The sequence below is a fragment of the Trachurus trachurus genome (assembly GCF_905171665.1).
Source record: "Trachurus trachurus genome assembly, chromosome: 24".
NCBI lineage: Eukaryota > Metazoa > Chordata > Actinopteri > Carangiformes > Carangidae > Trachurus > Trachurus trachurus.
Window position 1 is genome coordinate 13,035,489 of NC_139910.1, and position 13,216 is coordinate 13,048,704.

The 13,216-nt window shown below is 39.6% G+C and overlaps 1 protein-coding gene across 1 annotated transcript; it reads left to right on the forward strand.

The window, feature by feature from the left end:
• Nucleotides 1–248: 248 nt before the first annotated feature.
• Nucleotides 249–12,933, forward strand: capn3b (calpain 3b). Its single transcript, XM_084001243.1, has 22 exons — nt 249–896; nt 3,605–3,674; nt 4,100–4,218; nt 4,569–4,702; nt 5,442–5,610; nt 5,792–5,875; nt 5,969–6,060; nt 6,585–6,662; nt 6,813–6,973; nt 7,109–7,278; nt 7,371–7,382; nt 8,078–8,286; nt 8,413–8,449; nt 9,206–9,289; nt 10,285–10,362; nt 10,457–10,514; nt 10,635–10,702; nt 11,428–11,496; nt 11,602–11,680; nt 11,829–11,945; nt 12,075–12,133; nt 12,588–12,933. Exons 1-22 carry the CDS (start codon nt 555–557, stop codon nt 12,612–12,614), a joined length of 2,316 nt encoding a protein of 771 aa, XP_083857369.1. The 5' UTR covers nt 249–554; the 3' UTR covers nt 12,615–12,933.
• The last annotated feature ends 283 nt before the right edge of the window (nt 12,934–13,216 follow it).

Sequence of the window (13,216 nt, forward strand, 5' to 3'; positions counted from 1 at the left end):
TCTTTGTGTCGTGAATTTCTAGACATTTTTATGGAAATTATTAAAGTTATAATGAATAAAATAGATATGAAACTGTCTGATTTGTAGTGCTGACTACAAGCTTTATTTTTTTATAGCAATGCAAACATGCAAACATGGTCAGGCAAACATGCATGACCGTACTTGTTGTGTGGTCTGATCTACCACTCCCACTGCAGTGTTGCACTCATGACAGATTGTGGACAGTCCCACTGAGCACCACACTGTGAACTGAAACTATTGGGACATGATCAGGGTCTCTCTCCAAGAAGCCTCCTCCCCTCCTTTAAAGAGGCCTATATTTAGGCCCAGGGACTAAACAGTGACCGTGTGGGTGCTGGTGCGAGAGGCTGTTGGTTAGGAACAGTCCACAAGCTGTGACAGACAGTATTTTAAAAAAGGAACTTAAAGTGATCAGCAGAGTCAGGGAGGAAACACAGGAAGTTTCTTTGGGTTGTTTTGCAAGTTCACTCTCTGTTTCTGCACACACAAAAAAGGGAAGGACGCCACTTCACAAGCTGCCCTCTGAAACGGGAATGTCAAAGGCTGCGGCTGGCACTGATAACATGGGGGACAATACAGGGAAAGTACCTGTTGTGGAGGAGATACAGGTGAAGGTGCTTTATGAAACCGAAGCATCCTTTGAGCCTGACGACAAATCTGACTACTCTCCTACTGGGTCGAACTCAATCTACTCTGCTATCCTGAGCAGAAACGAGGCAGTCAAGGATGCCAAGCGTCTCAAGACTTTTTTGGAGCTGCGAGACAAATACGTAAAGAAGAACGTTTTGTTTGAAGACCCTCTGTTCCCCGCAGATGAGTCCTCACTCTTCTACAGCCAAAAACCTGCGATGAAGTTTGAGTGGAAACGCCCCTCGGTGAGTTGATGGTCTTTTGTCACTCACATCCTCTTTACTGTGGGTATAAGTTGCAGTTAATGGTGAAAGTGGCTCTTAAAAAGCTCTTCTCGAGACGCTCAGTGTATCTCATCACTTACTCCACAGCACATTTATGTGGTGTCAGGTTGATGTGGCTGAATGGCATAGCTCTGGGTTACCACCTTCTACAGTCACAAACAGCTGACTTTCTTGACACTGCTGGGAAACATAGTGGCAGCTCGGTGTGTTGGCTTCAGGCTTTTATGTTTATTTTATGACCTGCAGCTTGGGTTTGGTTGTTTTCCAGATGGTTCTGATACCAGGACATTTGGCAGAAGACACATGTTCAAGTAATGTTACCCCCCTGCAGCACATATGTGTAACACTAATAGACAGAAATGCAAACACTGCGTTCATACTGCAAAGTAAGCTCTCCAACTGTGACATCATATCATATGTACTGGTATATATTAGGATATTTTATAGGGATGCTTGGGTTATTATTATTGATGCATCAAGTTGGATAGCAGCAGTGAAATAGCTTTAAATATTATTTTAGCTCTTGTTAATGGTTTAATTTGTAACTAAACCGGCGGTAACAGCTAATCAACAGATTATACAAATGATACAACCTGTTAATTAGTAGCTATTTCGACCCATTTCCAGTCTTTATGTGTAGCTTATCTTAGCTTAAGATAAAACAACTGTCTTGTGGCTGTAGCTTCGTCAACTTAATAGGTCTATCATTTAATTCTCAAAGCATATTTCCACACATGTTCAGGCTTTTCTATTGACATTAAATCAAAACGCACAAGTAAAGTACCTACAAACAACTCATAATTAGTAACTTTCAACCGCTGCTTTCACTGACATGAACATCTTAAAGGGATAGTTCAACATTTTGGAAAATTGGCCCATTGCCACGGAGTTGTTTTCGAGGTATAAATTAATGCAAAACCACTGATGTGCGTTCCTGTCGGGGACAGTTTTTCAGCAAGCAGTCTCTGCATTTGCCTGCGGAAACAACTCTGCCTCATAACGTTCTGTTATTATCTCATAGCGTGGTGAACGTGCAGGTCACAACTTGTCTACGAGAGCGTCTTGGAGTTGTTGGATTGTGTTTTTGATGAGTTTGATGAGGGGAACCAAGAAATCCCATTAGCCTCCGTAGTGTAGCTCTGAGCAGCTCGCAGCTCTGCTCCGCCGTTCTAAAAATAGCTTGCACCGACAATTAAAGGTAACGAACCTACTGCTAAAACTATAGGGATTATGGCAATGGGCCAATTTGCCAAAATGTTGAACTATCTTTTAAACATGAGAATGAATCACCCACAGTTTAATTTGATTATTGGTAAGTATGATTATTTTATGATAGAATGAGTATCTATTTCCATATTAACTGTACAATATCAACATTAAACAGATCTACAAACAGTATAGTATACAGTAGAGTATACAAATTATTAAAATTTAAGGTTTCTGTTTTGTAGAAAGTGCAACTGAGGTGTGATTGTCATGGCAGATGATGAATGCAGCTTCAGACACTCAGCAGAGATTAGTGATACATGAATCCCATCGAGGTGTCAGCAGTGGGCTCTGCTCTAAATTTGGATCATGAGGCTGCTTTTTCACGGCTTACAGTTAGTCGTATGATGACGGGAATCGTGTCACTGTGAATCCCCTAAACAAACTGAGACCTGGTGTTATTATTCTGTAACACCAGACAACTGGGTTTCTGCCTGGGCTGTCAAGGATTTTCTTGCAACATCTCAAGGGATTTAGAAAATGTTGGTTTTTGCTTGAGAATTGTTTGTAGAGACCTAAATGGGTGAGAGGGATTCAAATGCACAGGCTGGGAAGCCCGTTTAATCCTTTAACATGAAATCCTTTAATTACAAGCAACAATATGTGCTCAGAAATAGGAATAATGTTTCACCAAACCAGTATAAACTTATCCATGACGTCAGGCGACTGGGGAATATGTTGGTATAAGTTCCAGTTTCCTTTATGATCCCAGAGGCTGTCAGTCACGCTGCTGTTACAGAGACACGTAGTTATGAGGTGAGTGCTTCTCCACATTCAGCACAGCATTATCACTTGTCCAGATGACTAAGGGGTCGTGACCCGCCGCCCCCAAACAGCTGCCTCTTCATAAATATGCAGCGAATGCAGAGGGGGCTCGGCGGTCACAGGTTCACCCCGGCCTGGGAACTTTCTCCAACTTGCTTTCAGTTTCAGGGTTAAGTCCTCATACTGTCAATCATGTCAGAGGTAGATTTTGTACACAGATTTTAAAGTTTAAATATTGATTATTATGAACTCTAGTGTTTGAGATATCAATTATTTTCAGAGACCACAAGAATATGGCTTAATAAAACAAGAATGTTTATTACTTATTATTATTATTATCCATTAAAAGGAGAAGGGTCATTCATTAAATTAAATTCCATACAGATTTTGTCAAGCATGCACCTGATCAGTCTGTTGACCCATTAATACAACACTAAAGAGTAGTATATGCTGCCTTCAGGTCATTCAAATGGGGTAAAGAAGGGCATTTTTCTTGTTAGAGACATTTAAAATCAAGTACTACAACTTGTGTGGCCTCCAGTGTGAGAGAAAAAAAACAAAAAACGGTGGCACATGGAGTGTATTTTGCAACATGCTGAGAAAAAGCCCCCTAATACTCTTCTTTTTATATATGACAGGAAATTTGCGAAAACCCAGAGTTCATCATAGATGGAGCCAAGAGGACTGACATCTGTCAAGGAGAATTGGGTAATATTTCAACCATTTCTGCTTTTGAACAGTTTCAAAATATTAATTCACACAACCCTGGCAGAAATATTAAAGGGAACATACGTAGATGTGAATGTGAACTTTTCCCCCTGCTTTACTTTCTTATATTTTCCCTCATTGTGTCAGCATTGAACTGGTTTTGTTACCTACCTGTTAACAAGACGAGAAAGTTATTAATGTTAAATCATGATTAAAAAAAAGTAAAAAGTAAAAAAAAGAAAATGCAGGGGTTTCTTGAAATTTATGGATGTTATAAAAAGTTGTGCTTTCACTTGAGATTATTTTTTACAAGCAGAAGCAGCTTTGATGAGGTCATGACCATTTACCCCATCAGTGACACCTGCAGTTATGTGGCTTTAATGTGCGGTTTCTGCTTTCGTAGCTCATGTATCTGCTCCTGACAGGTGACTGCTGGCTGCTCGCTGCCATCGCCTGCCTGACGCTCAACGAGAAGTTACTCTACAGAGTCATTCCTCCGGATCAGAGCTTCACCGAGAACTACGCCGGCATCTTCCATTTCCAGGTCTTAAATTAAACAGCTGACAGATTGTGCAACGAGCAGATTAACTTTCACGCACTTTCACTACAGAATCATATTGCTGTTTTGATGCAGCGACTCTTGAATAACCAACACAACTCAGATTTGATTTGAGGATATAAAAAGAAAGAGATAAATGAAGAGTTTTTCCATTTCACTCGTGATATTTCCTACATACTTTTATGTTATCAAAGGGGAATGTTTCTTGTGTGGTATTCAGTATACACATCAGGTTATATTACATAGAAATTGGTTAAAACATCTAATGTACACCTATGATTTGGTTCTTCACTGTGTCATTACTGTTCTCCACGGTTTTGTCTTCTTATTTTCAGTTCTGGCGTTATGGCGAATGGGTCGATGTGGTTGTGGACGACCGGATTCCCACTTGTAAAAACCAGCTGGTGTTCACCAAATCTTTCAGACAGAACGAGTTCTGGAGCGCTCTCTTGGAAAAAGCTTATGCAAAGTGAGCAGCATCTTACCAACGTCCTCCCATCTGCTCATTCAGTCGGGCCCAGATTTTGCTAAAAAGTTTTGCCTCTGAGTTTGGACCTGAGGTTTATGTTAGTTAATTAGTTGCTTTTATTGTTTCCCTTAGGAGACATTTGTTTTGGACACAAGACAATGTCACATATTCACATATAGCACATCACAAAACACACACAGAGGAAGAAAAAAAAGTCTGTTTACATATGGCATAGATTCATATGAGCACAGAAACATCTAATAAAGAAATCTCACAGAAATCTCACAGCCCTGCACCAACACACACACTCTCTTCTTTTGCACTCTTGCACACGCTCTTCCTATTGCACATGTACCCATATAGCATCTCATTAATTCTATTGCACTGATTATTTGATTGCACTCCGATTATTCTATTGCACTTCCCGATACCATCGTTGGTTCTTATTGCACAATCCCTTTATAAATCTATCACTCACATACACGCACTCACACTATCTTGCACTATTTAATAATTTAATGTTCCTGCTTTAGTGTCTGAAAACATCTCAGGTGGTTTGATTGTTTTGATATTAGTCCTCTCTTACTTTTAAATAATGTCAAACCCATGAAACCTTCGACCTCTCACCTCCCTGCCTGGCAGTTCCCATGATTTAAGCACCAATACTGAACCGAGTCTCTTCATAAAGTTCATACTATCAATAACACACAGCCTCCTCCGGCTCCGTCCTTCCATGTAGGTTGCACGGGTCTTACGAGGCCTTGAAGGGGGGGAACACCCTGGAGGCCATGGAGGATTTCACAGGAGGAGTCACTGAATTCTTTGATTTGGACGAGGCGCCAAAAGAGCTCTACAAAATCATGAGGAAGGCGCTGGAGAGAGGCTCGCTGATGGGCTGCTCCATAGATGTGAGTAGAGGAGACAGGACAGGTGCATATAGATGTGAATTATAAATAAGTTACATCCATAGTTTCCTCACGCATATCAGTTTCAGGACTCTTTCAATGCTTTCAAATTGTGTTTTTGCCATATGTGTTGTCTCAAAATCCTGTCTGTGTTTTGCTGTGACACGTGTTTTTAATCTCTCAGGCTTTTTCAGCCAGTGAAATGGAGACTAGGATCGAGCAGGGGCTGGTCAGAGGTCACGCCTACTCCATCACAGGCCTGGAAGAGGTATTGTATAGTTACTCGCCCAGTTTCTGTAAATGTAGATGTATTTAGGTGTTTTTTGACAATAATGCAATTGAGGCCTTGTTTTTTTTTCAGTGTAATGAGGTTGATAAGGACACCAAATTACATCTGATTCGCCTGCGCAATCCCTGGGGCTGGGTGCTGTGGAAGGGGCCGTGGTGCGCAAAGTAAGATGTGACCTGGACCAGACCAAGTCTTTTAACAATGAATGAATGTTATTTTATTTATGTGTCATACACCAATTAAAGTGCCCAGCCTATAAGGGCTTACAAGACACAGATTTCACATAGCCAGCAAACATACAGTAATCAGCAGAGTACAAACCAAACCAAACCAAACCAAACCACATTGATATGCACATTTCAAGTAGAATTCAAACCAATAATTCATTCTTTCAACACTTTTTATTAAAAGTAGCTCTAGTAAAGACCTCTTCTCTGAAAAACCATTCCAACTTAACCTCATCATCAGTCAAAAAACAACTTAGGCTTCACATGTGCATGTAATTCAGCATTGTGATGGACCCATGACTTGACAGAGCTGTGATATGTTCAGACAAAAATGAAAACACATTTGCACTTTTCCTGCTACGTGGCCAAATTAAACTTCATGTATTTGGATTCGTCATGCTGTGGTGAACATACAGGATATCAATATGATTTTATTAATGTGTTTTTGTATCTTTCCACAGTTCAAAGGAATGGTCGACCATTTCCGTCGGAGACAAGACGAACCTCCAGAAACAGACCGTTGAGACGAGTGAGTTCTGGTGAGTCGTAACTCCAAGTGTTGACTTGTTCTCCTCTGTGGTCAACCAAACACTGAACCATGAAATCAATTTATTTTAACCACTGGGGATTTTTCTAAAACCAGAAAGCATTTCTTTCTACAAACTTCCCTTTTGGTTTTCCCCCTCCAGGATGTGTTTCGACGATTTCAAGAAGTACTACACTAAGCTGGAGATGTGCAACTTGACCCCCGACACGCTCCAGGGTGACGAAAGACATACCTGGTCGGTGTCGGTGAATCAGGGTCGGTGGGTGAGAGGGAGCTCTGCCGGCGGCTGCAGGAACTTCCCAGGTACAGTGGGTTTATTCTCTGCTTTTATTTGAGCTTTTATACCTTAAATATCCCCGGTCAAACTCCTTTTAAGTATTTTTCCATTAGCCTTCTATCATATTATGGCAACGTGCAGATTTACTTTGTGTTTTACAGACACGTTTTGGACGAACCCTCAGTACCGGCTGCAGCTCTATGAGGAGGATGACGACCCAGAGGACGAGAAGTTGACCTGCACCGTCGTCGTGGCTCTGATGCAGAAAGGTCGGAGGATGCAGCGCCATCAGGGGGCCAAATTCCTCACCATCGGGTTTTCCATCTACGAGGTAGTGAACACACAAACCCCCTGAACCCCTGTGGTCTTCTCTGTGATGTGTGCTCACTGAGGCTGAACTTCTTCTCTGTGTTTTCTCTCCAGGTACCAAAGGAGGTATGTCCATCTCGGAGAAGGAGGTTTCCCCTGTGTTGATCTGTATCTCCACAGAGTTGTGTGTGTGTGTGTGGTGACTCTCAGCTCATGTAGTGATATCACTGGTCAAGCTTTTGTAAAACTTCTAGGTCGACTTAACCATATTCTTATAAATGAATCGGTTGATGTAGTGTACTTTGTAGTGTAGTTTCAGAAAATAAGCAACAAAAAAATGCTCAAAATACTTCCTGGATACAAAAGGATGTCGCAGAATTGCTTTATTTTGTCTGGTAGTCCCACAGATATAAATTTATAAGAATATAATTCACTTATTTGAAACTTAATTGATTATCAAAATAGTTTTAATGCAAAAATCTACACAAATTTCTGATTGTTTACAACACTTTAGCTGTGTTAAGGTAAATATATGCTTGTTGATTTGAACGATCATCCATGTATTTCTTATACTAGTTCAAGTTCAAGTTAATTTATTTATATAACACCTTTAGAAGCAAATAGTATTTGCACCAAGGTGCAAAAACAAAACCTTAAAAACATTTTACACCAAAGTGAAAACAATATGTACATGGAAGCAACAAACTGGGACATTACTTCTGCGCAACCTACATTATACATTTTTTGCACTAATAGAAAGAAACTTTATTCACCTTTGGGAAATTCCCTCTCACAGTTTGTTGGTTTGTTTCCATCTGTAGATGCGTGGACAGAATCAGCACCTGCAGAAGGACTTCTTCCTCTACACGGCCTCCAAAGCGAAATGTAAAAGCTACATTAATCTACGAGAGGTAACGGCACGTTTCCATCTGCCCCCGGGAGAGTACGTCATCATCCCCACGACCTTCCAGCAGCATCAAGACGGAGAGTTCATCCTCAGGGTCTTCTCAGAGAAGAGGAACACGTCTGAGTAAGGAGGATCACCTATTTTTGGAGGATTGTTTACAGGGAAATTGTCAAATATAGAAAAGCATTTATAATGACGGTCATTATGAGCTGACAGCAGGAATCTTAATGGGCCTCTCTTTCCACACAGGGAAGCAGAGAGCACCATCGACTCTGGCCAAGCGCAGGTTTGCAACATCCAGGAAGTAGTAGTGGGATCAAAATATATCATAATAACTGTGTGCAAAGGGTGACATGACTCAAAATAACTCTGTCTCTACAAAATTATGTTAAACGTGTTAAAAACAAATGAGGAAACGTTTGTTTTGGTATTTCTGATGGACATGTAGGCAATCAGAGTCCACAACAAAGGAATGAAATAATTGAATGAAAACACACACTACTTTGTTAAGGTAGAAAAGTTAAAACGGCCACCTAACAAAAGTTGAACCCATGCATGTAAACTCACAGGACTTCCTTAAGAAACTTCACATATACATCATTTCGTCAACTTCTTCATCTCTTTCTGTCTTGTCCCAGTTTTTCTTCACTTAATTTTTCCCCACACAAGAGTTACTAACAGGCTTGACTATCCATGTGTTTTCCTCCGTTTCATCTCATTTCATCCTTCTGTCCTTCCTTGTCTTATTGGCCATCAGCAAGACAAGAATACGAAAGGAAAGGTAAAGCATGCATGTGGCGGTAGAACAAGTAGATTTGCTTTTAGACTCTAGGCTTAGGCTTTCTCTCTCTCTCTCTTGGCCTGTCCCCATTGTTCGTCATCTTTCAGCAATGTTGGCAGTTATAGTTTGTGCCATCATTGAATATAGAGATTATGAACGGTGGAATAACTATAAATTAACTCTTATTTTTTCTGTTTCTGTTTGTCTTTTGTAACTCCTCTCTCTCCTCTTACCAACCACTGCTCTTACTCCACATGCCAGCCTATTGTATTTGTGTCAGACAGAGCGCGTGCCAACAAGGAAATTGAGCACGACGGCATCCTGGGGGAAAAGAAGAAGAAAAAGGTAAATCCCCTGCTGGAGCAGACTTGTGTATAGACAGATGATAATTTAGCAGCGAAAATATCAACACTGTCTGCAGCCACACAACACTGTGACCTCTGCCCTGCCATAATTTCTGGAGACTGACGGCGCTGTAATGTAATCTCCACCAGATCAAATAACATCACTGGGAATAAAACAATTGAGTTTGAGGCCAAATGAACTCAAGCGGCTCAGCTGCACCTGTTTTCCTGTAAGGCCTCGGTGTGTGTGAAGGTCCGGTTGTTCATATGTACAGACTTGTGCTGCTCTCCTCTGGCTCTGTGAGGAAATGCATCCCATAGTGACCAAACAACAGACAAAACAAAATCATAAAATAAGATTTCTAATATTTTTTTTATTTAAACTGTCCAGCGATCACACCTCTTACCAAACTAAGAACTAATGAACTCTACTCTTTTGCTTTCCAAATGAGGTTTGGCCGGAGTATCTTAACTTTGCACACTGGTTTTCAGAAAGGGAGAGCATTTATTAAGCCAACGAGACAGGTTTGATGTTTCCAAATAGAAAAAAAAAAATTATATAGATAATCCACACTTCTACCCTACAATTCAGGATATTATTGGTCAAAGCTGCCTCTTAACACCTCTGTTTTACCACATAAGCATTAGATTTCTACATTATAAAACTAACTAATTCTGAAATTTTGATCAATTTAATAGATTTAAATTCATCTTGAACATTCGAAAACAAAACAATCAATTGAAATGACAAATTTGTGGCATCTTCTTACAGTATTATTGATCAAAACAGGTCTGTTGACATTCATCTTAATGTATTTATTGAGACAGAACAATAAACGGCATGTAACATTTTGAGTGTACTTGTGGCTAGCTGTAATGCAAGTTCAGTTAGTAAGTTAGTTCGGTTCTTATACTATATCTAAAAAATGCAAATGGTACATTTAAATTAAATGTATTTATTTTTTGACCTAATAACTCTGTTTAACTCTTACTCAGCGAAAAATGTTGGAACCCGAGGAGGAGACTGAGGAGGAAAAACAGTTCAGGGCCATTTACGAGAAAATTGCTGGCGAGGTGAGTGCCAGCGAGAATGAACACAGATGTATGAACGTGTGTGTTTTTAAATGAAGCTAACATAAAACGCCTCTTTTCCTCCTCCATCCATTAGGACATGCAGATCTGTGCCAACGAACTGAAGACGGTCATGAAGAACGTACTCGCCAAACGTGAGTAGGCCACATGGATGTATTATATTGGTAGGCCCACGATGAAAAGAGCGGGACAGTAGCTGAAGGCTGCGTCACGTGGTGATCGATCGCTCACACCGACTTGTTTCTCCTCCACAGACAGTGAAATAAAAACCACAGAAGGTTTCAGCCTCGAGACGTGTCGGAGTATGATCGCCTTGATGGATGTATCCTTTCAGTGGAACCACCGACCACTTTTCCTAATTAACAAGTCAAAATTTTCCCTCCTGATATTTGAATGAACTTGTATACATTAAGTTTGGGTTGAAGTTATAGGCTATTAGATAATTGATAATAATCTGTCCTCCAGGTGTTTCCATGACGTTTCCATGAAAGTGTTTGACTGAGGCTGAATTGCACCAACAACGTTTAATTAATCTAAGTTTAAGTTCTGATCGTATTTTAATTAAAACTAATTTTAAGATAAATCAACCCTAATCCAAAAATAAGACAAGATCTGTTGCGCTGTTTCAAGTTAAACTCAGTTTAGTAAAGCCAAGTTTATTTATTTAAACTCAATTTAAACTGAGTTTCATCAATAGAGACAAGAGTGAATAAAAAGATCAAATTCTGATAAACAAACATGGAAATAAATGAATAAATAAACCTGATCAGCTTGATGTCAGTGTAAATACAAATGATATAAGGAAACCATTCAGTTTACAGCATTTAAAAATAAATAGGTCGTTTTTGTTTTGGTGGGGTTGTTGGTTTCCTACCAGTGTTGAGACCAAACTACTGTATGCCCATAGAACAGTGCGTATTGCAATGAAATAAGGAAGACACATAGTGACCAAGAAAACAGCTGGACTCCTTGGAGAAATTAAAATGGTAGAAAACATTTCAAAAAGAAAGAAAGAAAAAAGAAAATATCTTAACTGGCTTTTCTCAGACTGACGGGACAGGGAAGCTGAACCTTCAAGAGTTCAAGCACTTGTGGAAAAAGATCAAGGAGTGGCAGGTACGGGTGGATTTGGCCATGTTTTACTTTGATATTCATATTCAGTTTTACAAAAAACATACAAGCTTTCATCTGATCTGACTGTCAGTGTCTTTGTGTTTGCAGCTGATCTTCAAGCGTTATGATAAAGACAAATCCTCCTCTATCAGCAGTTTTGAGATGAGGAACGCCGTTCATGATGCAGGTGAGCAGCTGCATATTATATTTCAATAATCACGTCATTTTTTTTTACCACTAGCTTCACATCCTTTTATCTACAACTTAATAAAAAAAAACTTTAACTACGATATGTCTAAAAGCATGAATTTCTGTTTCCTCCTTTTCACATGAAGGGTTTCACCTCAACAAACAGTTATACGACATCTTAGCAATGCGCTACGCCGACGAACACCTCAACATCGACTTTGACAGCTACATCTGCTGTTTTGTGCGGCTAGAGGGCATGTTCAGTAAGTACCTGCACTTTTGCTTTTTCAAATTTTGACTGTCTGGTATTGTATGTCACTAAAAATCAGACACGGTTCAGCCCAGTTACATGAAAAAAGGTTTGTATAGAGTTTTTCTTGTGTCTCTTGCAGGAGCTTTTAATGCCTTTGATAAAGACGGAGATGGATTAATCAAACTGAATGTACTGGAGGTAACTCACACATTCTCTCTCTTCTTTATACTTTAATCACAGGAAAATTAAAGGTGAATGGTAAATGCACTGATGGAAGCTTTTAAATATGGTGTAATGAAGGGCTTCATAGACTAGATAATGCATTAAATAAATAGAAACATGTATATTCCTAAAACCATTTATTGACTTGCTGTGGTCAGTTTTTGTTGAGCTTTTACTTTGAAGCTGCGCATCAGAAGCCCCTTCATCCAAAAACATGTTAACATAACACTGAAACAGGACATAAGTCATCAATTAAGTTAGATTTTGAAACTTGATACTTGTAGATAAAACCCACTTAACTACAAGCAGAATTTATAATAACATCTTTCCCCTGTACTGGTTTTTACATTTCTAATCACTCAGAGTTTATCAGTCTATTATTTGTAGGTAAACCTTTATTCTTATCTTTCTCCTCCTCCTCTCTCTGCAGTGGCTCCAGCTGACCATGTACTCTTAGGTCGACTTCTTGACCCTGTCCTGATGTTGCTGCAGACAGTCGCTGCTCAAGTTTACGACACCAGTTTTGTCAGGACTGAACTCTCCTGGACAGTCGCTTCATTTTTCTTTAGCATCACTGAACTGAATGTCATTTTTTGCACAGATTGTTTGTGATCACAAAGTCTTGATGTCGCTGCCATTTGATTCAGTGACATGAACAGGTGCTCTTATGAGTGCAGAGTTGCCTGTTGTTGCCGAATGTCCCATGTTGTAATATGATTACTATTGAAAAGCTTCAATTATCAGTAGTAAAAAAAAAACTACCTACTGAATATGAGCTCTCAGTCAATGAGCATTTTGTTTGACAAATCTTATATATATTGTTTTTAAAATGGAGGTGAACACGTACACTTACATTTCTCCTTTTATTGCTGTACCCATACAGTTGGTATTACAAATTAAATACATACTGTACAGTATAACATAACAAAAACAAGAAGTCAGAACTTATAAACAGAATACAGCATCATACAAGTTCAACTCTGGACAGGTTGGTCTCGCCTGTCTCACTGATTTTTCTCCATTATCCACAATCTTCAAGAATGTGTTGTACAAGGTGGC

Excerpts from the sequence above, each read along its gene's own strand:
- capn3b (XM_084001243.1), top strand. The coding sequence starts at position 555 with ATGTCAAAGGCTGCGGCTGGCACTGATAACATGGGGGACAATACAGGG. Across the intron at positions 6,974-7,108 it reads CGGCTGCAGGAACTTCCCAG|ACACGTTTTGGACGAACCCT; the intron begins GTACAGTGGGTT and ends TGTGTTTTACAG. Across the intron at positions 8,450-9,205 it reads TCGACTCTGGCCAAGCGCAG|CCTATTGTATTTGTGTCAGA; the intron begins GTTTGCAACATC and ends TCCACATGCCAG.